Raw genomic sequence first — 24,698 nt, 5'->3', positions numbered from 1 at the left:
GGGGAAGGTTTAAGGGAAACCAAAACAAACCACTATAAGCGGGCTGTCACCCCAGAGCGCCCCCTCGTGGCCTGGGATGGCTCTGCATCTCTCACAGAGCTCCTCAAAAACAACACCCAGTCCCTATCATTTTATGACATTGCCCTTCTGGAGGGGGACCCAGTCTAGTTAGTCCATACATATGTTGGCTCTCCAGGCCCCAGCCCTTCCCTCTAATCCAGGGAGCCCACAGCCCTGCTTCCCAAGCCATGTGGCACTTCACACTGGCTTCACTCGGCTGGCCCCAGGCACCCATTTCAAAGTTCAGCTAGTTCTCTCCTCCTGAGTCAGGGGTCCTCAGCCCCACTTCCCAGAGTGCCAGACAGCCCCTTGCTCCCTACCAGAGCCAGCCTTGGTCCCCTCAGCCCTCACCGGCAGCTGCTTCCTCAGTCCAGCTGCAGCTTCCCGGGCTTTTGTCCCACCTGGCATGCCCAGCCTATCCTCGCTGGAGTGTCCAGAGCCCGAGGCCTGGCCTGAGCTGCCTTCCTGTCACATGACCAAAATCATTTTCCCACCTGGGCAACAGAAAGGGCCAGCCAGGCTGTGCCAGCCACTCACAGGGAAATAAGTGTCCACCCGGAGGCAGCTGGGGCCTCAAATTGTCCCCCTCCTCACTTCATGACCATCCAGAGGGTGCTGGAGAGCAGCCTGGGCACGGAGGTTAGTCAGCAAGTCTGTGCTGCACTCTCGGGGCCTAATAGGCCTCCTGTTTATACCACTGTGAATCTCACTCTGCGGAAGCCGGCAGAGAGACTCCAGCATGAAACTGGAGTAAGTGAGAAGAGATTCAGGCCCTAGCAATGGATGCCTGGAGTGCAGCTATAGAAGCATCCAGCCCATTAGCAAAGGGGTGAGAAAATCTGGGGCTTGGGATTAAATGTCCCTAAAAGTGATGAGTTTCCTCATGGAAACCAGGACAGAGGAATCGACTGCTCCCTTCCTGTTCAGACAGCTATTGTCCATCTGACAGGCAGCTACATACACTCACCTTGGGATGCTCCCACCCATGCCTCAATCTTCCCTGAAGGTGGAGGTCAGTCGTCTTGAGAGCAGGGAAACCTGGAAGAATAAGAGGCGAGAGACACAACAGCTCAATTCTGTGCATGAATCAGCACCCGTGGGTGTTTGCAAAGACCCTTCCAGTCCTGGGAGGCATAGGAAATGCTGGTTCTCCTTCCTCACCCAGCAGCAAAACCAGACATCAGATCAGAGCCTCTCTTCCAAAGCGCAATAATGTCTCCCACAGAAATCAACAGATGTATTGCCAGTGAGCGCAATGGGAGCTGAAGCCGGCCTTATCTCCCCATCCCCTATACACACCTAACTCACTACTGCTCAAACAACGACAGACCAACCCTCCAGCCGCTTGGGTGCTCTCCAAGAACACGGGTGCTGCTTTCCTGGAAAAGAAACGGGATCGGACTCAGCATTCGCACCTCCCCTTCCCTGTCACACTCACTACAATCACAGGTCTTTCCCAGAAGAGACTTCCTTAGGAACTGCTCACAGGGAAAGCTCCATAAGATTCAATCATCTTTAAATGTATCTCTCGCTACGCTCTGCCTGATGTAATTTCAGCATGGGGAGAGCATTCAGTTGATGCCTTTGAAGGCTCTTTGCGGTCTTCCCCAGCTAGAGATGTCTGCCTGGGATAAGTGCTTCATACGAATTATCACACAACAACAACAAAAGTTAAACACCAGCAACAGCGTTTAGCTAAAATGCTTTCTTTCTCTCACCAGGCAGTTTCTACACAAATTACACTACTCTTACCTGGATCCTATGGAATCAGTGGTCTGGTCTCTCATTTGGTAGGCGGGTCAGAGGGAGTGGGCAAATACTTACATCTTTGGGATCCAAACCCCACATTTTCCCCACAGGTAGTGACGCACAGGAGCGGATGGGAATGCAGCACCATGCGGGCCTGGTTTGGCTGGCCTGTATGACTTAATGAAGGGTGGGGGCCATCAAGGACTCAGAAGTGGGAGAAAAACAGAACCCCAACCTGGAGCAGGGAAGAAGCACCCAACCATGAGACACCCTGATGTTCTGGTGGGGTCCTCCACCAAATGCCAGGACCCCTTTTCTGAAGGGAAAGGAGACAGTTTTCAAAACCGGGGGCTTCCCCATACGGTCATTGCATTATGCATCTGAGATGGATCACATTTATCAAATACAGTCAATTCTGAGATGAACTGGCCAGTTTTCACAATGATAGCTCAGAACAACAATGCTGTGCACTTGTGCTGCACTTGCCATCCCATAATCTCAAGAGAGTTCACAAACATCAGTTAACTCAGCCTCACAACCCAGGAAGGCTAAGATCATTACCCCCATTTTATAGATGGGGAAACTGAGGCATGGAGTAATGAAGTCACTTACCCAGGTCACAAAGGAAGTAAGCCATGCCCAGGAGTAGAAATGACAACTCTAGGCTCCCAATCCCTTGCTCTGGCTAGTACACCTATGTGCTGGATTGCATTCCACCTGAGACTGGAGCTGCCATGAAAATCACCTCATCACATTTTATTTATTGGCATGAATCTAAAATCATACAGTTAAGAGACAGAAAAGACTCATGGGGTCTCATCTAGTCCAGTCTTTCAAAATTGTCATGAACAGACACAATCAAATCACCCACCCTTGACCATGAGGAAAGTGTGCATTTTATTTGTCCTTCCAAAAAACAACTCCCCCCCCCCCACACACACATTCTCCCTAGCTGAGTAGAATTTTGAATAGCTGATCTAGGGCCTAATTCAGCAAACTACTTAAGAAAACATTTAGCTTTAAGTATGTGCAGAAATTCACTCCTATTTAGCAAAACATGTAAGCACGTGCTTAAGTCCCATTGGAGTTAAAAAGACTTAAGCACACACTCAAAGTTAAGCATGTGTTTAAGTGCTCTAATCAGGGCCACTGTTCTGTTACCCAAGGGGCAGTGCAGAACTGTTCCCTGCATGGCATTGTTCGGCCTTTATTTAAAAGTCACAACTGATGGGTTTCCACCACTTTCCCTTGGGAGATTCCCCCAATATATGATAAGAAACAAACATGGCAGAAGTTTTATGATTATTTATTATCTGTGAGGCATCAGCAGTGCGCCTGGCCCGGTACAAGACACAATCGTTGGGCTGGCAGACAGAAAAAGTGCTGTAGTACTTTGCCCCAAAACATTTTGCCTCCAAGAAGCTAATTAACGCATCCCAAAGGGATAACAGGTTTTCTGAGAACACACCTGGGCGTCAGATGTGCACCACCCAAAGAGAACTCATTTTGTGTAGCCCATGAAAGCTTATGCTCTAATAAATTTGTTAGTCTCTAAGGTGCCACAAGCACTCCTGTTCTTTTTGTGGATACAGACTAACATGGCTGCTACTCTGAAACCTGACATTTTGTTATCTGTACTGCTTAGTTTGGTTACCATCCAAATGGGATTTTAAAAAGTGGCCAAAATACTGTGATGGCTGGCCCTTGATTGCTGAAGCCTAACCATCTGCAAGAAACATTTTTTTTCAGGCAGGGGAGCAACAGTAAAAAGACTACTACTACTTATGGAAGTTAAAGTTTTTTCCAATAAATATGAAGAATTATATTTAAAAAAAAATATGAAGAGAGAGAAAATCTTAAAGTGTCTGCTAGTTTCCGTCAGGGATTCTTGTGTTCACCAGATTGATATTATCATCTGACACGTGTTGGAAGACATCCACATCAACTCCACCAGCCTGAACTGCAAGTAGCCAAAGACAAAGCCGGAGAGGACATCTGTGATGTGGTGCCGTCCAATCATGACGCGGGAAAGCCCCACGCAGAAGGCCCAGAGGACCAGCAGGATCCGGAGTGGGATGGCCAAAACCAGGTGATTGAGAAAGAATTTGGACACCATGGCAGCTCGGCTGGCGTGGCCGGCTGGGAAAGCATAGATGTCCATGGTCAGATAGTCCAAGAGGCCAGGGTGGACATCATAGGGGCCTCGTCGCTTGGCCAGCTTCTGCAATCCTGCCACAATCATGACGTCCAGGAGCAAGGCTGCAAAACAAGGGAGAAAGCGGGAAAGGTCATGGAGACAAGCAGACAGGTCACTGTTATGAGATGTTCAGCAAAGGAAAGGGAGGATCTCGGGGCAGCATCTGTGCTGGGGCAATAATTGTCTTTGCACAGAAGACCTGAGTTCAAATCTCAGCCTAGATGAAAATGAGTATGGGTGCCCTCAGCCCTGGTCATCGCCAAAGCATTCTGCAAACATGAATTGACCCTCCCAATCCCCCGTGAGGTAGGCAAATATTGTGTTATCCCCTTCCCACAGGAGGGAGAGCCTGCGGCACAGAGAAGACAAGGGACTCACCCCAAGATCACAGAGTGAGTCAGTGGTAGTGCGGGGATTAAAACTCCAGAGTTCCTAGCCCTATGCTTAGACAATGGCTCTCTAGCTTTGTCCCCAGTTGTGTGCCAATGAAACTATCCCACAGAACTGCACATTCTGCAGTACAGATGGTTGAGGCTGCAAGTCAGGAGGACTGCACTGCCGTAGCAGAACTGGCTGGGGAAAGTTTACACAATCTCTGCCTTAAAGTAGGCTTAGCTCATGCCAGAGCTATTTAATTCCTTGTTCTCGTAAGCCTTTAAAAAGAACAACACACACTCACAAATACAACAGCCTCTTCCTCCCCACACCCACAGAATTCTAGTCAACTGGTGGATTCTACTAGTGGGAGGACATTAAGGGATAGCGACAGGTTAAAAATTATATCATTGAGAAAATGGCCTCATCTGCATAACACACACCACCCTGGTGAAGTGAAAATGAAATGTGGTCACAATTCTCATTGACTTCTCACTTCTTTTCTTTTTGCATTCTCTAGGGCTGGAGCAATGGAAAAAGAGCAATCCATATCACTGCGATTTCTAGTCCGTTTCCACTTTCTGCGTCCCATATGCAAGGGCTGCAAATTTTACACGTCAGGCTGTTTTGGTGTTTAGAAAACTCGCTATAGGAAGGAAGGAAGGAAGGAAGGAAGGAAGAAAGGAAGAAAGAAAATATTTGTGACATTTGAGCTGGATTTGGAAAAAGCTGCTTCTTCTGAGGCCTAGCCTGGAGGACAGAAAGGACAAACTCATGTACACGAGTGTGAGATGGTCCAGAGGATGCAGACAGACATTTCCCCTCCCCCTCGAAAGAGAGAGAGAGAGTGTGTGTGTGTGTGTGTGTGTGACACACACATACTCCCCTGTATAAATGTTAAAGACAGACAGCTCTTGCTTTCCGAATGCCACACAGGTGGTTTCTATATCATTCCTGGCTCCTCTGCCTTAATTGCTCCTGTCCGGAAGTAATTTCCGGTGGAGCTTATCCTCATCTCACTCATTTCCCTCCCTCAGACAGGTGCTGTTGATTTTATTCTTCAATTTGTTTAATCCCCTCATCTGCCTTTCTGCAGCGTTTCTAATTAGGTAGAGTGCTGGTTTCAACTCCTTGCTGGGAAGGAGTTGCAGTGACAGCAGATATATACCATAGCAGGCACAGCCTGCTCCATCCGCAGGAATGTCAGAGAGCCAGTTGCCTATTTTCTCAGGGACTGACTAAGACTATTCTCATTTGAAGCTGCCAAGATTTTGCCAAGATTGGTGGGGGGAAGGGGAGGGAGGGGGTTTCTGTACACAGGAGATGGCAAACAACAAGGTAAGCAGTTATCCCAGATACTGACAGACCTCAGCCATGAGGCCAAAAACAAGGGCCCAATCCTGCAAAGTGTTACTTGGGTGAGTAATCCCACTGACATCAATTGAACTGCTCCCTTGAGTAGGAATGATGAGTACTACAGTCCTAGTAACAAGAACAACAAAACCCTCTTTATCCAAATAGAATAGGGGACAGGAGATTTATTTGGTTAAATGGGGCTTCTCCTTAAGAGAGGTTAGTTAGTCCAGGGACAGTAAAACAGTAATGCACATGGAGGGGATCATAATATACATTCAGATAATTGGGAATAAGAAGGTCTCGACTCTCTGTTGCTGCTCTGTAATATTCTTGTCACAACTAGCTAGCGAATTCTGACCCACGGGTTATACCAGATACCTGCAAAGATGGCATCTTTGCCAGTTGTGTTCTTCCCTGCATAGTGTCTACCATGAATACATGCACCTTGTATACACACTCCTCCCAATATACATTTCAATAGAGCTTGAATAGCATCTTCCATGCAAACTGTAGCCCATGCAAAGCTAAGCACCACAAGATCATAGACAGTGCAATGGCGTAACTTAGAGGTAGCATATAGAGGCTGGAATTTGTTTCTGCAAAGCCCAAATGAGAGGTGGTTTGGCTCCAGATCCCGTGTTATCAGAACCATCAAAGGGCACTAGACTGAGATAAAAGATTCTGATTCCAGCTCATCTTTAGGATAAATGAGAGGCAACAGTGTTGTAAATCCACTGTAGAGCACAGGGAACAAAAGTATTCCATTCCTAAGCACAAGCGGTGGAGACAAAGGGGAGGAAGAGGAGAGGTTTACAGACGAGATTTGAACGGAAGTGGAGTGATTCAAGGAGGCAGAGTGATGCAGAGAGGCTGTTCACAACAGCAGGGGGCCTCCCAGGAGAAAGATCTTGCACCAACAATGGTGAGATTGTGAGAAGAAACGCAACAATGGGTGCTCCTTTATTGTATATATCAGGAGTTCTCAACCCTTTTCTTTCTGAGGCCCCCCCAACATGCTATAAAAACTCCACGGCCCACAACTGTTTTTCTGCATATAAAAGCCAGGGCTGGCGCTAGGGGGTAGCAAGCAGGGCAGTTGCTAGGGCTTCAGCTCACGTAGCGGGCCTTGGGGCACCGGGCTTCAGCCCCATGCAGTTGGGCTTCTGCTCTCTGCCTTTGGCCCCAAGAAGTCTAATGCCAGCCCTAGTTGGGGGACCCTCTGAAACCTGCTCGCGGCCTCCCTGGGGGCCCCAGATCCCTGGTTGAGAACTGCTGGTATATGTGATGCACTAGCTAGGCAGGAGGGGAGCTAGGGATAGAATGTCAGGTCTGTCGCTGTTCTTCCTGTAATAGTATTTGAATAGAAGGGGGTTTCCTTTGTGTTTCAAGATTTGCTAAGACTGATTTTTCATGGGGGTGGAAGGAATTTTAAAAATAGGCCAGCAATCTTTGAACAAGCCATTCACTGTTGTTTCTTGTTAAGAAACCAAACGTTGTCAGCAAAGCTAACAGCTGCAGAGGGCCACCGTTCAGCTTGGCTAGTCATTATGGGGAAGCCTTGCTTGGCCCTGACTGTGATCCAAGTGGTCTCATGTTCTCGGACTCTTATTTTGCTTCATGAGCTACTGCCGTCCACCAGCTTGGGAACCCTTATCATCGTGCCTGTTACGGCCCCGATTCAGCAAAGTACTGAAGCACAGACTGAATCAGGGCCTATTATACAATTTCTCAGAGCTGGTCTCTCATATGAACCAAGAAAGTGGCCATCTCTCTCCCTGGGCATAAGCCACAAGATCCGAGACTCTGGGATAGGGTTGTCTTGTTCTGAAATGGACACTTGTTTTAGCTTCACTGGACTTATGCATGACTTAATGAAGAGGCGAGTTAGACACATTTAAATGACGTTTGTAATGCAGTCCGTGGCCCATAGCTGATAGGTCCTAGCAATGACCTAGGCAGCAGAGGTTGTGAGAGTCGGCCTGGGAGCCAGAGAACCTCAGAGAGCCAATGGGTCTGTCTGTGCCTTCTCCAGCAGCCTCAATAATATTCATTACAACCAACCCCTGTCCCTTCTCTATCACAAGATACTACAGCGTGGTGTCCCCTTCCCCTGCACCATGGTCACCACCACTGAGCAGCTTATTCCATGATGCGCCTGCAGCAGCCTCAGCGGTGCCCTGGCTCTGAAGCACCACACACGGGGTTGAAAGCAATGCCGGGCGGCTCACCCCAGCGCTAGAGCACATACCCAATCAGCGCATTTAAACAACACACCAAAGCAAAGGTTCTAACCTTGCCCTCCCTGGCTCTCTTATCCTCCACCGCTTGCCCTGGGGAAACACTACGCCAGAGGGAATCAGCGCGTGGTGTTATTACAGTTCTGACAGACTCAGCAAACAGCCCAGCCTTCAGAAATAGATACAAATGGTGCAGTCACTCAGGGAGCACATATTCCATCCCATATCCCCCTGCAATTCCCCAACCTACGTACTTGTTTGGATCTAGGCTGTGGGCTGGCTGAATTGCCCTCCCCCATCCCTGTTTCAATCTTGCAGCCCAGTGCAAGCAGGATTCTCTCTCCAGAGCTGGCCAGCTGCGTTCACAGGAAATGCAAAAATAAAGGGTTAAGATTCTAACAGACTGTCTGAACTGCACCTGCACACTTCACCAGCACATCCATTTTGCGTGAGTACATGTTGATTTACGAACTGGCATCCGCATACCCAGTTCACCTGTCCTGTGCACCCAACATGGAGACACAGGTAAAGTCTTCAGGCCCAGATACTTGATGAGTGTAGAAAATCTGGCCCCTGTGACTCTGCCCTATCCAGGATAGGCAGAGGTCTCTGAAGAGAGCCTGAAACTGGCTCTCCAGACTGCACTTGCCCCTGCTCCCTACAGAGGGAGGACTTTTTCGGGTTTATAGCAAAAATGGCAAAATGTCAGCTGAGGCAAAAGTGTGATTGGCTGCAGAGCTGAATTTTTATTGCAACAGCACCCATCAGCAGAACATCTAGGTGCCACTACATAATGTTAGGAGCACATCAAATATTTCAAGGGAAGGAATCAATTCTCCTTTTCTTCCCTTTAGGTTTAAGCCTTCCCTTGCTCCCCCCCCACACTTTTTTTTTTTTTTTTTTTTTTTGAAAATGGTGTGTGCTCAATTTCTCCTGTGACCCAATGTTTTTTAAAAGTGTGAAAACGTAAGATTTCTTGGGCAAAAATCTCCCAAAGTGCAAATTGAGATGGTTTCACAACTCTACTCAGCACATAAAACCGAGGGCCAAATCTTACCTATCTAGGGAGTTCTAGTATGATAAGTCACGGTGGTATCTAAATTGCTAAAATCTGGCCTCTGATGTTCACCCACTGGATTCCCACTGAAATTAACAGAAGTCACATGGGTAGCTATTAGCTCTGCTAACAGAGAAAGGATAAATATATCTACCTTGCTCCTACTGCATTCAGGAACCACTTAAAAGTTGCAGCTCAGTAACAGCAGAGAGGTAACCTCCTGCAGAGACAGGTTAGGGACAAACTTAGAAGTGTTAATACTTCCATTTATGTCTTAAAAAACTATACCTCTAATATCACCATTAAAGGAAGACTGAATAAAAGGATTTCCCTCTTTGTCCTTTCTTTCCTTTCTGGTGTTCTGAGGTGTGAACACTGCTGCTGTCCCTTTAAGAAAGGGTTCTGAAGTAGATTCAGGAGTGATGATCTTAAAGGGGCAGCAGCTCTCGCTGACTGTGCGGGAAGGCTGGCTGACTCCCATAGGTTGGAGCTGGAGAAGCTACTCCAGGGATGCGGCAGATGCGCCGGGGAGATGTTTAAATGAATAAGTTCTCAAATGATTACTGCTGAACAGCCTGGGTGTAGTACTAAAAAAAGACAAAGTCCCAAAGCCTTTTGCTTCGGCTGCTCCTGTAGATACTCAGATGGAACCACTCAAATGACAAGGACAACTCTTGGCAGTAAGGGCTCTAGGATAAATATCAAACTAAAAATCACAAGCCAGGACCCAATGGTTCAGCTAGTAACCCCCAGGCATCATTACCACCTGCCAGTCATGGGGGTAGATGTGAAAAGGGGAAGTGAAATGGGTGGAGAGAAACTCACTCAAGCAGGAGAGCTTACAATGAGCTCAGACAACAGCCAGAGAGTAATACCGGGGAATTCCACAGACAAAACCCTATCCCTACAGATGTTAGGGCATGGGCATTATGGCTAACCCCTATTTATTACTTGTATTACACTAGAACGCAGAGGCTCCAATCTGAATCAGGGCCGCACTGGGCTAGGCCCTGTGCAAACATAAAGGAAAAGAAAATTGCCCCCCTGGAGAGCTCACAGGAGCCACGGCTATGGTAATACACAGGGTCGAAGATGGAGCTCAAACCAAGCACTTTCAAGGCTGTGATTCTCGTCTCCTGGAAGTTGTGGCTCCAAGGTGGTTCGTGAAGCTGTTTTCTGGAACTCACAGCATTTCAATAGCACCTGCTGCTTGTGTGGAAAACATCACAAGTGTAAGCTGCTGTAGAAATTAGTTTCCCTGAACATGTAGCCCTGGGGAACGTGCAAGTTATACCATTCCCAACAAGGATATAAATTGATGGGCCTGGTGTTCTAAAGCCCTGAGGTCAGTGGGAGTGGGAGGCACTCAGCAACTCTGAAAGTCCAGCCCGCTACTTCTCAATATTCTTTCTGACATGTGAAATGATCAGGTTCACCTGCCACACACATCAATGGAGACAGCGGCCACACATCGCACAATGAACTTAAACAATAATTAATGATATTTTGCAGCATTTTGGGGAGGTTATTTTTCAGTCAAAACAACACAAAGGATTCTGGAACATGGGGTCCCAGGACGATAACATAGTGGAGGAATTTGGGGTCATTGGAATTTAAAAAAGTAGACTCCCTCTCCTAGCTTATCAGAAAACAGCCCTGAGTGAAACCACAGGCTGCCTAGAGAGCCTCCCCTTGGATATAAGATGCCCCTGGGAGCTGGGCAATTTGTGTCTTAGAACCAATTACTTAGCATGGCTGCTTCCCAAATTTGCTCTGCCATGCACGGGCTCTGCAATTATTCTGGAGAAGAGAAGAGCAAAGGGTGAGCACAGTGAAAAAACCTTGTGCTATGCAGGAGCTGGGCCTCTGCGGGGCACTTGCCTCTGAACATCTTGTTTATTGGGTTGAAGCGGATCTGTTGCCTACAAATCCTGCTAGCTATGTGCAGAGGCGAGCTGACACGCCAGGAGACCTCTCTCCCAACTGTGCCACTAGCTTGGATAGAGATTGCACAAACACTGCACTGATAACACCCAGGCACCCATAATGACACCAGAATAGTACCGGTGTATCCCATAATGGCAACCATACCAACACAGTGCTAATGCATCCTGTAACGGTACCATACGGCATGAGACAGCATGGTGCACAGGCAACCCGTGACGACAGCATATCGCATGAGACCATTGCATCAGCGTAACTAGATTTGACTTGTGGTCCGTGTCTCTCATGGGAGGGAAGGCTTGGGCCAGGTGTGGAAATGAAAGAAAAGCAGAACATTTTGCCTGTGGGGAGAAGGAAGAGAAGCGCTTTGTGCTGCTCACCCGCTGGTGATGCAACGCCGAGCGCCTGGGCAACCCATAATGTCATGAGTAAGACCCAGCTTCAGCTAAGTACTTAAGCATGTGCTCAACATGAAGCCATGCTTCAGCTTATCCCTGTTCAGCAATGCACTTAAGCATGCGTTTAAGTCCCATCGGCTTCAGTGAAAGTGGAATCAGCCTCTTAGATTTTTTTTTTTTTATAGCCTTGGAGGATTTACAGTGCCTCCCACCTGCTGAACTCAAAGCACTTTATGAACCTTGAGGACTTGGGCCTCTCAGTGCCCCAGGGAGAGTGATAAAGGGGAGCCAGGAGCAGAAACCTGAAATCACATCTAAGAAATCCTCTAACAAAGTGGAGCTTTTCAGCCTGGCTCTGCCAGGAAGAGGAGAAAACCTCTAATACTGTCTTTACTTCCTACTCCAGACTGACAGCAAGAGTCCCTGAGCCGCTCTCTCCTGCCCCTCAACACTCCCAGCCAACTCTCTGGCAGCCTTAAAGAAAGCAACCGGAATCCGCACTCCTGTCCTCCTTTCCCCCAACTACTTCTCTTGTCAAGCTGCATTAGAGGCAAACACACACACATTGCCCCTGGGGCGGGAGCCATCACTGAGGCTTCTCCCAGCAGGAGCAGGATCCATCTCAGCTGAGAACACCTACTTCCAAGGGTGCCTCAGAGTTCAGAGCTGGGTGAGGCAGATCCAGACAGCTGTCCCCTGCAGGGTAGCACAGAAATACAGCCAATTTCCCTCTCCCCCATTTAACAACCACAGCACTTCCCTTTGCTTTGAATCCACATTCGGCCTCAGAGCATTTTACCTGCTAGCTTTCCCTGGGAGTCTTGCTATTAAGGCTCCTGCGTTACCACCTTCTTCTGAAGTGCTGGGCCTCAGTCATGGCTGAGATAGCTGATTAAGCTAGCTGGATCAGTGCTCTGGCAGGGGTCCTACATAGGTCCTGGTTTCTGCTCCTGCAGCAGCTGAGCAGGTTCCAGTGTGTCACCGGGCCTGCCACTATATGCAGGGACACTGCAGAGTTGCTCTTTAACAGAACATATTTGCTCTAACTGAAGCGGGCGGGGAGAGAAGTAGGAGGGGAAGCCAGCAAGTTGGATGCAATTTGCCATTGCACAATGCCTGAACTCATCACTGAGGGTAGGACAAGAGGGGAGGGAGACACGTGGCAAAGGACCTGGGGCTTTTACTGCATTGCCTGAGAAGGATAATGAGAGAGATCTGCAGCATGACGAGTGAGGAAGAGGAATGTTCACTCCCAGTTTGAGGCGGTGTGGATGTGGGAGGCAGAGAGCACTGGAGGTGGATGTGTGTGAGGTTACCTCCGATCAACACCCACCATGGGCCAGTCACATTAGCCCACTTGACATTTAAAAATTTCCACCTCACTGCACAGACAGGCTGCAAACTTGCCAAGATTTCAGCGGGCAGAGCAGATCCCAGGAGGGGAGGCTAGGCAAAGGTCTCCCTTGCATACCAGGGTAACAAGCCGGGGATGGGGCCACCTCGGAACAGAGTGTCTGAGCAGGGAACGAACATGCAAGCCGCCGGGTCTTCAGAAGCGTTTTCCTCCACCATTGGAACATAATTTGTTTCTGCTTAATTCAGATGCTCCCTAGCATGTCGGTGGGATAATTAAAAAATAATAATCAATATGTCTGGCCTATAGGCAATCCCACCTGGGGCCCACAAACTCTGCTGCTTATATACTGACCCTGGGTAGGTCTACACTAAAAACACTGCATTGGTGCAACTGCATCGATGCAGGTGCGCCGCTCTAGTGCTTAAGTGAAGATGCTCCTAGACTGACGAGAGAGAGCTTTCCCATCAGCAGAGTTAATCCACCTCCCCGAAAGACAGTGGTTATAAATCGACAGGAGAAGCACTACCATCGACATAGTGCTGTCTCCATGAGGGGTTAGGTTGATGTAACTGCGTTGCTACGGGGTGTGGATTTTTCAAACCTGAGTGACGTAGTTATAGTGACATAGGTCTGTAGTGTAGACTTGGCCCATCTGGCCATGCAACTCCCCTTAGAGCAGAAGAGGAGGTAACTCATTGCTTGGGATGTGTCCAGGTTACTGAGCCCTGAGACTCGACCGAAAGGATACGTCTACATTGCAGTCACGGGGCGTGATTCCACCTTGCGTAGACATACCTGAGCTTGCTCAGGTTCCGGAGCAGAGAAACCAGGGTAGTACGCAGGGTTCTGGGTCAGTTTCTGGAGCCTGTGTGGCCGTGGCTTCACTGCTACCAGCACCCAAGCTGGCAAAAGTATGTCTACACGGGCTGCAATCACACCCCTTGATTCCAATGTAGACATACCCACAGATACATGAACAATGAGCTTGTCTGCACTGCATGGGTATTCACCTAGTACTCTCTAAACTCCCAGAGTCCTGTCCCTGCATGTACTGGGCTCAGTATAAAGTCAGGGATGGATTTGTAGGATTGTTCCAAAGTCCTGGTCAGGAATCTGTAGGGGATTTCCCCAGGACATTACAGCCTGGTTCCCCACCCGTCCTGGCTACTTGGGACTTCACAGATCTTAAGGCTGGCTCTGCATACAGGGAACAGACTGAAGTGAGCGTGCTCTGACCTTTTGCTTACTTTTATGAAGGGGAAATCCCTGCACCCCAGCCTTTCACCCTCATTCAGGCAGACAGTGAATCCTCATCCTGACGCTAAGAAACGAAGGATCTGTCCACTTTATTCAGTGCTGCTTCTTTGACAGTGATAAACCCCCTGTGACAAAGCCAAGGAGCCAACCTACGACTTAGATACAACGTGCAGGGCTCGTAACGAATGGTAACATCGTATTTAAAATCTGAGGGCCTGGTCCCCATCTGTTGTCGCTTCACTAAAGTCAGTGGAGCCATGCCACTTTGGACCAGGTAAATAAACTCTCACCACCACCAAACCTCATTCAAGAATAACACAATCCAGTTGACTCCTAATGGGCTGAGAGGCAAATCTTGAGGGATAGGAGGGGGAAGGACAGTGTAGACTAATGGGCAGAGCAAGAGATTAGGAATCAGGACCCTGGATTTTTGTGGCACGTCCAGCAAGCCACAATCAGATGTGGCACCGATGCCCCAGAACCTGGGGGCTGGTGTCTCCACTGACATGCATCTTGTATAAGCATTTATGCCTGTGCAAGCCGAGTGCAAAATGCTACCAAATCCACATGGTAGCACTTGTCACTCGCCTTGCACAGGTGTGTAGGACTGCACCAAGAGCAAGCCAATGGAGAATCAGGCCCCAGAAGCCAAACTGCCTGATGTTACAGAACCCAGTATAATAAACCAGGTTTCCCACAGCCAGAGTTTTACATTGAAGGTTCATCAGGCTCCCCCAGCCTGGTTACTAAATGAAATTAATCAAAAGGGGGGCTTTGTGCAGCCAAAGTCTGAGTCCTTCAAAAGAGGACTTTTGTGTTCCCCATATCTCCAAGAGGGATGAGCCCTGGTACCAGACCCTTCACAACACCTCAGGCCTGATTCTCTTTTCACTCACACCAGTGTAAATCAGGAGTAGCTCCACTGAAGTCAACAGTGTAAACGAGAGCAGAATCAGCCACTTCTGGGTGCTGGGGGAATTACCTAATTCCCTGGGCCCAAGCAAATTTCCCTTATGGACAGGGCCCCTGACAACCATTCAGCATGGCCTTCGACAAGTCAGCTCCCCTCTCTCTGGTGGCTCAGCTTCCCCAGTGATACAGTGGGGATGATACCAGCTCCTTCCTTCCTTCCTAACAGGGTTGAGAACTAACAAACTCATATTGGTACAGCATTTGAACATCCTTGCATTAAATGGTGCCACAAGAAGGATCACTATTACTATTCTATTATTATCCCCAGAAGGATGGTGTTCTGCAGGAAGAAATGATTTAAAACCAGTGCCTTCCCTGACTCACTACCAGGGAGCTGGAGCACTTACCCTTAAAGAGGATTTGTGAGTAGGGGAAAGGGGTGAAGATGGAACGGATACTATCAGGGCCCAATAGACAGTGTCCTTTGAATCAGAGCTTGCATTCGAACAAAAAGGGGCCAAACACTGGGCAGCAGAACCGAGCCTCTTCAGGCTTAAGAGATTTCTGGATCCAGAAAGAGCATCAGTTTATCGAGCTCAATTTGTTTGGTTTTAACAAAGGGAAGGTTAAGGGATGACTTGATCACAATCTATATGTAACTATATGGGGAAGAGAAATTTGATAACAGAGGGCTCTTCAGTCTAGCAGACAAAGGTATAAGATGATACAAAGGCTGGAAGTTGAAGCTATTGACATTATTTAGACAAGACTAAATTTACACTAGAAAAAAGGTGCATTTTTTTTTTTAAACAGTGAGTCATTAACCATTGAAACAACTTGCCAAAGGAACTGTTGGATTCTCTATCATTTAAAAAACAGCCAACATTTCCAAAGATCTGCTTTAGTTCTGACAGAAATTAATTCAGGGACGTCCAGTGGTACTTAAGATGTCAGACGAGACGATCACATAGAATCATAGACTTTAAAGTCAGAAGGGACCATTATGATTGTCTAGTCTGACCTCCTGCACAACGCAGGCCATGGAGTCTCACCCACCAACACCTGTAACAAACCGCTAATTTATGTCTGAGCTATTGAAGTCCTCCAGTCGTGGTTTAAAGACTTCAAGGTGCAGAGAATCCTCCAGCAAGTGACCCGTGCCCAACGCTGCAGAGGAAGGCGAAAAACCCCAAAGCCTCTGCCAATCTGCCCTGGGGGAAAATTCCTTCCCGACCCCAAATATGGCGATCAGCTGAACCCTGAGCATGTGGGCAAGATTCACCAGCCAGACACCCAGGAAAGAATTCTCTGGAGTAACTCAGATCCCACCCCATCTAACATCCCATCACAGGCCATTGGGCCTATTTACCATGAATAGTTAAAGATCAATTAATTGCCAAAATCATGTTATCCCATCATACCATCTCCTCCATAAACTTATCAAGCTTTGTCTTGAAGCCAGATAGGTCTTTCGCCCCCACTGCTTCCCTTGGAAGGCTGTTTCAGAACTTCACTCCTCTGATGGTTAGGAACCTTCGTCTAATTTCAAGTCTAAACTTCCTGATGGCCAGTTTATATCCATTTGTTCTTGTGTCCACATTGGTACTGAGCTTAAATAATGGTTCCTTCTGGCTTTATAATCTGTGATTCTATGAACTTAGGCCCATTTCTGTTAGGTGGATTAGAATCAGAACACCAGATCCCATCTCCCTTCAGCTTTGGGAAAGTTTGGATCTGGATCGGAGCACTGGCCCCAACTTGCCAACTGTGGCAATTTTATTGTGAGTCCCAGGATATTTGATTTTCTCCAGCTGCTGGAGTCAGATGATTATCTGAAAATCTCAGCTCTGATTTTAAAATGTAAGTTTCTAGCCCTCCTTATTGCAGAGAAAAACTTGAAAATGTGATCTCTAAATGCTCCAAATAAAACGAACCCACATTGTACGGTTTTAAATCTCATGATTTTGGGGGCCTGATTCGTAATTTTTGAACAGATGAGATTGGCAGCACCCAGGCCTCGCTCTCCTGAAAGCGTGTTCTAGCAGTGCAGCCCTTATAATGGGGACAGATACGCTCCTCCTAGCCACAGGCCATGCCACAGGCCATGACTCTGCTTCTTTACTTTGGTTGCTTGGCATTTGTGGCTGGGGATGAAACAGAGGTGAATTAATAAATCCCAGCATGGACGGCAAACGTGTGGGCCAACGTGGGTCCATTGGGCCTAGGGAGGGGATCCACAGCTGGGATCCATGCTATGGGGAGGGAGAAGAGGATGACGCAGGGCTAGATTTCAGCACCCCCACCCAAACAGACCATCATACCGCCGGGAAGTTTTCACCCAGCACACAGCTCGGGGGCATGCAGCCCGCTGTCCATCTGCAGCTGTGCCTCTGCCAGGTCCCCAGTCCCATTTCAACAATCTCCTTACTCCTTCCCTTTGCAAAGCCTGATTACAAATCCTAAACAAGCGCTTTGTAATGGGCTGGCTCCCTGCCCAGAGACTGCATCAGAAATTCTGCTCGCTGTATCAGACTCCGAAGGGGCTGGGGGAAGGGAGGAAAGCCAAATGGGGTGAACAGCCTTGCTGCTTCCCCTTCCAAAGGGTCAGGGCGAGAGTGGGAAGAGCTCATTCCCTCGGACCCATCCCCACCCAGAAGGGCTTTGTTATCACCAAGTACTGTTGGATTTGAACTGCATATGGGGCTGAGCCAAAACAAAAGGGTGATAGAGGATGTCAGACAGTATCAGCAAACCAAGTTTCTTGTGGGGAGGTAAACTCTGTGACAGGAGCCCTGTCTCCTTCTGAAGGAGAGCTGAGAAATTTAAAAGGTCACTGAAATATTCAAGGATCCGTCTTGGGGGGAAAATCCCAGACTCTCGGTGAGAAGCAACTCACGAAACAGAGGAGCAGGCAGACACACATTCGCTGGCCATACTATGCCCGTCTCATTCTCTCAGGTGCAATGGTTCTTGCGGTTACTGGCTGGGTCCACCAACCACACATCCCCAGTATGGCCTTTTATCCTGACAGCACTTAGATATTATTGCAATGGGCACTCTATAAATAGGCAGATCTCTGCCCTCCTAATTTTGGGCATTTAACTGGCCACTCCTTTGTATCAGCCACCCCCTTGTACATGATAATGGCAAGTCTACGAGGGGAGATGATGGAAATGTGACAAGGGGGATGCAGGGGACAGAAATGTCTCCGTGCATCTTGTTCCAAGTCTCCTACAATCTCCCTAATGTGCCCCTATTTGGAAACTGCCTAGTTACTATGGCAATGGGTGTTAGACAAAGTACACCATCCTTTGATCAATAGGGGATGAAACTAGTCTTTATGTTTCCCATGAAGAAGAACAAGATCAAAAATAATGATTTTTTTTGTGGGTCACGGGGAGCTGAGCTAAGATTTGGGGGAAGCCCAGCAGAGGCTATTTTGGGCACCACCTCAGAACTGAGGGGACCTACCAATGTGGGTTTGTGTTCCCAAGAGGCCAGGTGCTAGCAGCTGCATGGCTAAGTGTGAATAACCTGTGAGAAGGGGGCCAGCCCAGGGACTGCTTTGTACTTGGAATCGTAGCTTTGCAGTGAAAAGGGCAAGCAACAGGGGGAAAAATGTGAAAGCTGAAATTAGCATTTGATCTTCATTGGATTGCAAATGTTTAGAGGCCCAGAGTCGCAGGCTTCCTGGGCCCCAGAGGCTAGCCTTGCACAGGATATGTGTACAGGCCTGCCAGGGGCCTTTAGTTCCTCACCAGTTGGTCCTCATAGTCTTTTAAAAGGGGCTTCTCTCTGCTCAGTAAGGCAAGGCAGAGCAGCAGGTGATGGTGCAGGGCAGGCACCTGCTGAAGGAAGGGAGGAAGATCAAAGAAGCAGGAGCAGGCGGGAGACGAGACTCCCCTTGGGGCAGCTGAGAAGAGGAGCCAGAGTCTGTCCAAGGTAGAGGGAAGGGGGACACAAAACATTTGCAGAGAGAGCACCGAACTTGGGTGACTCTGATCCCCATTTTGCCTTTAACCACCCTCAACTGAAATCTTAATTCATCTTTAAATCTGCCCCAACTAAGCCTCTGAGGGAGACAGATACAGTTTAAATAAAGGATCTGGCTGACAGCATCAAAGCCATAAGGTTTTCCTGCCCACAGGTTTGGTCGTTAACCATTCCAGGTCTCATTCTGCTAGTCTCACATTGCACAGGTCCTTACTCCAGGAGTAGCCAAATGGAAGGAAGGCACAGAACCTAGCACGTGCCCGCTAGGTCCTTATGTTGCGCCCATCATCATCATGGTATCAGAGCACCTTCCTGCGCCCATCACCATGGTATCTGAGCACCGTACTACACTCATCAATGTGGTATCCCAGCGCATCCTGGATCTACAGAGATGGCCAATAAATGCCATGAACCCCATAAACATAAGTTTTCTGAATTTAAGTTCATTCCCTCTTCCTTTAAAAACCCTGGAGATGGATGAAAAAGACAGAGGAGGGGGGAAAGCCTGCTGTCCCTTGTGACTAGGGGCTGGGTTTTGAGTGCAGGAGGTGGAGTATTTTACTCACCTAGCAGCAGGTTCATGAGGACCTCCTGTCCCGCCAGCGTGCTGCTCTTCACCAGGCAGATGAGTGTGCCCCCGATCCAGGGTACACCATGCCCTGTGATCCCGATGAGTGTGATCATGGAGCGGGCGCTGCCCCAGGATGAGGCGCTGCTGGCACAGACCCCCAGCCTCTTGGATATGCAGATATCGATGGCCAGCAGGGAGTTGAAGGCAATTCCCTTGAAGGAGGGGTTCAGCTGCATGCAGTCCTCCTCAGGAAGCTGCTGAGATTGCCTCCGCTCCTTGGTGCCTTCGTTTTGGGTGGGAGCCAGACCAGACTGACTGCCCTGCTTTCTGCTGGAGCTCCTGGCCTCCTGGCTTCCTTTCATGGGCAGGTTCAACGAGAGGAACTCAGCCCTGTTCAGGACATTGTTCCGCTCTCTGGCTCTGGCCCGGCTTTGGGATGCTGGCATTGTGGAGTCTCCCTAGAGGAAACCTGCTTTCAAAAAAACGTACAGGAGAGAAATCCCTCTCCCCTTCCAATCAGCTCTCCTCACCGCCCCCCTTCAGAGATATGAATTTGGTAAGCGACACAGATTCCCTTCTTGTGCAGTCTCCCCCAGCACAGACTGCAGCTGTTAAATATAGAGCAAGGAATGCACATGGCTGTTTACTTCATGGGCCTAGCAAGCTTGGAAGAAAAATTAATGCCAGGCTGGGCAGCCAGTCCAACACCAGAAAAAAGGTTAAACAGCCAATGGATACAGAGAAGAGGAGGGGAAATTCTATGTGCCAAAGGTTGGTTGCTTCAGGCCTGGTCTATTTAAATCTTCCAATTGCTTATATCCCCAGGGCTGCAGGGGAGACTGGGAAATGTAGTTTTTCACCGTGCTCTTCCATTTGATTTAATGGAGGAATTAGAGCTGGAAAACGACACCCCCCGCCCCCCTCCCTACCAGGGCAGGGCTGATCCCCGCAGGCTGTTGTGCAGCCTGGGTTTGAAGTCTCAGGAGAGGAGGCTTCCTTGGGGCACTGTCAGGGAGTTTCTCCAGTTCTTTTCCCTCACTTAGTTTCAAGCCCATGGCTCATAACTGGCCCCCTTGTCCCCCTTTGTGCTGCCCTAAATAATTCCCATCACTCCTCGGTGTTAATTGCCTTCAAATATCACTAGTCCTATATTCCCAACACCCAGCCACCTTTTCTAAACTCCTGCAGTAACTGCTCCACCAACCTGCTCGCCTCCGGGCTGTAGGTGTAGCAGCACCTGCCTTTGGACTAAGAGAGATGCTGGATTGCTAATGATTTCCCCCTTCTCTCCCGCCCGCCTCATTGTAGCGCATGTTTGTACTGCATCGCACAGAATCACAGAACCCTGATTCCCAGCAGGCGACACCTGCAAACTCAAATCAGTGTGGAAGATTGCAATGCAGTTAGCATCTGTAGCAGAGCAAGGTGTGACCAGAGAGACTACAAGGCACGAGATTCAAGGGGAAGCATGGAGTATGGGAAAACTGACAGGCTCAGGGAATAGGATGTGATTGATTTCTTAGGGAGACGTGTGTTGAAGTGGTTATAGGTAACAGGCATGTTACTGGGAGACCAACTGATGCTGCATAGCTTTGAGAGGGATGGGGAATTCAGGGGTTTAAAACGAAGAGTACTTTATGGGGCAGAGAAGAAAGAGGGGCAACATAATGAGCTCGGGAAAGGCAGCAGTTAATAAATGGACAGTATTAGGCAAGACTCTTCCCCCCTGCCCCAAGGTGTCTTAGCAGTAGTTCCAAACTCAGTCCTCCTAATGCACTCTGGCCACTTCTCTCCTCCGCAGCTCCCCCACTTGCAGTTTGGTGTCCAGGGCTGGAGGTGTTCAGTTCAGTCATCAGCCCCTAAGGGAAGTGCTGCCTGGGTTGCCAGGGGGAGGGGGAAGGGTCTTCTACCGCCTGACCCAGCAGAAGCGATTTCAGCTTTGATTGCTAGGTAGAGATGCCTGCACCAGAGTCCCTCCGGTAAGCTGCGGCTCTCTGTGGCTTCAGCCCAAGCCACCTCAGCTCCCTGCACGGCCTTGAAGCACCTCAGTTTACCTCTGTCCACCACCTCAAAGCCAACCACCGTCTTGAAGCTACCTCCGTAAGGAGTCTGCAGGGAAAAGTCAATGACATATAGCATCCCTAAACAAAGCCCCTACCACCAGGAAGGGCATCTCAACAGAAGGTAGAGCCCAGTCTATCCATTCAAATTACTTACTTAGACTTTGTCCAGTAACTGCTATTCAGCTGTGCCAGGTCACAATCGCGGTTAGGGTGACTTCTCACCCTAGGCAAATTTGATGCAGTTCTCTTGTCCCTTCATTTCCCATCACGGACAATAGCATTTTACTGCCCCCAAACTCAAAACTTAACTGTGTCTTAACCAAAATGCACCAAACTGTCACATAACTGAAATGCAAATGAGGCCTGGCCCATTCAATCATTTCCCCTTGCTCACCAATAGATGCCAGCAGAGAGCTCCCTGCCCTTTAGAGCTCCTGTCCAACTGGAGTTCTCATGCAGCTCTGGGCTGCTCTTCTCCCTGTTCACTGACAGATGTCAACAGCAAGTTCCCTACTCTTGCTTCAGGCCACATCTGCATAGGGGCTCAGATCAAGCTCCCTAATGCAATACAAACAGGACAGCAGAGGACAGCTTGGGCCAGCCCCCAACCAAGTCCCCCCCTCCCCTTGTGCGGGTGGTAGCCACACCTCAGTAGATCTAAATGCTGTTGGAACTAGAGCCTTTGCCATGTAAGATTTGGATCTACAGCTCAATGGATCTGTGCTTAATCTGGCACTGCTTGGAAAGGAACAGGGGGTGTCTCCAGGGACATTTCTCTGCAGCCCTGTAGGCCAGGCTGAGTCTTATTGCTGGATTGCCCTTCAAGCCACAAGGCTTCTTTGCATGCCTCAGTTTCCACATTTGTCAAGTGGATATAATACACACCCATCTTTGTCACGGGCCTTGAAATCCTCACATGATAGGCAGTGCAATTACAGATTACCATTGCCCTATGGCACGCACATTCCTTGGTTCCAGTGCTATTTATCAATACAAGCATTAAGTCATACATTGCACGGGAGAGCTGAAACCATCTGTAGGAGGTGGTTTTGGCTTTGGAGGATAATAAAATAAAATAAATAATAAAACTTTACACATCTATTGCACCTTGCATCTGAGTCTTTCAAAGTGTGTCACATGAATTAATTAAGCATCACAACAGCCCTGTGGAGGGAGGTGGTATAAGACCTTGTTACAGACAAACTGACACAGAGAGGTTAGCCCATGATGTGCCCAAGCAAATCAGTGGCAGAGGTAATAAAGGGACCCAGGAGTCCCAACTCCTAGCCTCTTTCTCAGACCACCAGATATATTTTTTACCTGTTATCCATAGAGAGGGAATGTATTTCAGTCTAATGCAGCTTCTCAGCCACTGTTGCCCCAGGGATCAACCACTGCTATGTGATGACCAGCTGAGGACAGAGCTCTTTCACTGCGTTGCAGCAAACTTTTCTGTCCCCTCCCCTCTCCAAACACACCTATCCCATCCCAGGAGCCACACCCCAGCTTGGCTTGTAAAGACAGCTACTACTTATATGCATATACAATACACACAACCACACACTCGTGCAGACACAGACAAGAGGCAGCACAGGAGGGCTGTTAGTAGTACACCACAGGCACGCACTAGGTCCCATTTGATCAGAGAGTCATGCAGCTGCATTCTTACGCTATCAGAGCGGTCAATATCCCTGTTACTACTGGTCTGCCATTACTCTGTGCTGAGGTTCCATGGCATGGGAAAATCACCACCCACGTGCCATAGGCTAGACAGGTCACCGCTTTAACTTTATGACAGCTATCACTTTTGCTCTGAATGGCCCAGACACTCCTACTGCCTGCTGCAGGGGTGTTGCTCGGGGGGGGGGGGGGGGGGGGGAAGGGAGTCATTTGCAGTTAAGTGTTGTTTTTGTAGCAATGGTCCTAACAATCAGGAGGAAGAGTTCTGTCTCTCTGGGCCATGGCGAGAGGGTGGGGGTGGGGAGGAGGACGTTGTTACTGGGCAGTTTCCCTAGTGGAGTAATCACAGGGAAAAATACTTTGAAAGCAAACACTTGGGGTTAATTTTAAATCTGACGGGTCTCTCTCCTGCCAACTACTTTCCAGTACACAGGGGGGACATTCTTTCTCTCTCACACATACACACATTCCACAAGCTCTAATCAGGGTCCCAGCCTTAAACATAAGCACAAGTGGTTAACTAGGGTACCCCACAGATTTAGCAGCTTATTTCCCAATGTCCTCCTCCTAGCAGCTTGATGGGAGAGGAAGGCAATTATCTGTCCAGTTCCCACTCTTCCTAAAGGGAGGAGAGGCGGCAACTCATCCCTTTCCCCCCTTTTCAGGGGTAAGACTGGACTGGGCAGGGAACTCTGCTTTTAGCAGCTTGTTGCTAGCAGCCCTACAACTAGGAAGGCTGCAATGGTCCATCGCCTGGGAGGGGAAGGAGAGTTCAAGAGAAAAGTTTTGGGTTTCCTACAGATCACACTGAGGCTGCATCATTCACAGATTGCTCTGAGCACAGACACATGTTGCACCTGCATGTTGCATGTCAGGAGAAGTGAAGCAGGGTTCGCAGAGGCACACCTTTTTTTGGAAGCTAACCAGAAATACACAGCTTTGAAATATTATTAATAAACCATTAAAATGTGCCTTCCCTCCCTCACACACGTTCTGCTGAGCGCTGTGCTCTCTGCTCAGATTTCCAAGGCTGCTGCTGGGTTATTTTGGTCTTGCAATCTGATCCACACTGGGTTTATTTTAGCACCTTGGAGAACTCCCAGGCTGATGGATTCCAGCTCCCTTCCCCAGATCCCTTCTCTGAGGCCACAGTTCAGAGGCCTTGCTAGCTATAGCAGACTAGGCAGCTGGCTAGGATGGCAGGTTTTGGAAGGCGGCAGACTGGTGGTGGCGGCAGAGGGGCTGCCCAGACATGTGGGCAGCCACCAGCCGTGGCTCCACGAAGCAGGAAGCGGTCCCCAGCTGAGCTGCTGGGGAAGTGTTCCTGCCCTCACTCCGCTATTCCCTGAACCCAGTTCAGGTAAGATAGTGGTCACAGCAGTGGCTTCGGTGCTGAGTGGCTTGGGGCTGCTCCTGGCAGCACCGCAGGTTCTGCTAGGCCTTCAGCCACAAGTGCAATGCCCCACCCGGCTTCAGGTTGGCAGCTAACCCC

General features: G+C 48.8%; 1 protein-coding gene across 3 annotated transcripts in view; it reads right to left on the bottom strand.

Annotated features, from left to right (window-relative positions):
- Nucleotides 1–3,099: 3,099 nt before the first annotated feature.
- Nucleotides 3,100–24,698, bottom strand: part of PLPP7 (phospholipid phosphatase 7 (inactive)) — a 43,628-nt gene continuing 22,029 nt past the window's right edge. For 2 of the 3 annotated variants that reach the window (XM_037879803.2, XM_043530683.1), the window contains 2 exons: nt 19,459–19,921; nt 3,100–4,068 (listed from right to left, as the gene is read on the bottom strand). In XM_037879803.2, the coding sequence (XP_037735731.1) occupies nt 3,704–4,068; nt 19,459–19,909 (816 nt within the window). In that variant the 5' untranslated portion in view covers nt 19,910–19,921 and the 3' untranslated portion in view covers nt 3,100–3,703. Of the gene's footprint in view, nt 4,069–19,458; nt 23,372–24,698 lie in introns of those variants that run through there. The other variant, XM_043530682.1, reaches the window with a different exon arrangement.

Source organism: Chelonia mydas, chromosome 16 (assembly GCF_015237465.2).
Source record: "Chelonia mydas isolate rCheMyd1 chromosome 16, rCheMyd1.pri.v2, whole genome shotgun sequence".
Taxonomy (NCBI): Eukaryota; Metazoa; Chordata; order Testudines; family Cheloniidae; genus Chelonia; species Chelonia mydas.
The sequence above is the reverse complement of the archived record's forward strand: the minus strand, read 5'-3'. Positions and strand labels throughout refer to the sequence as shown.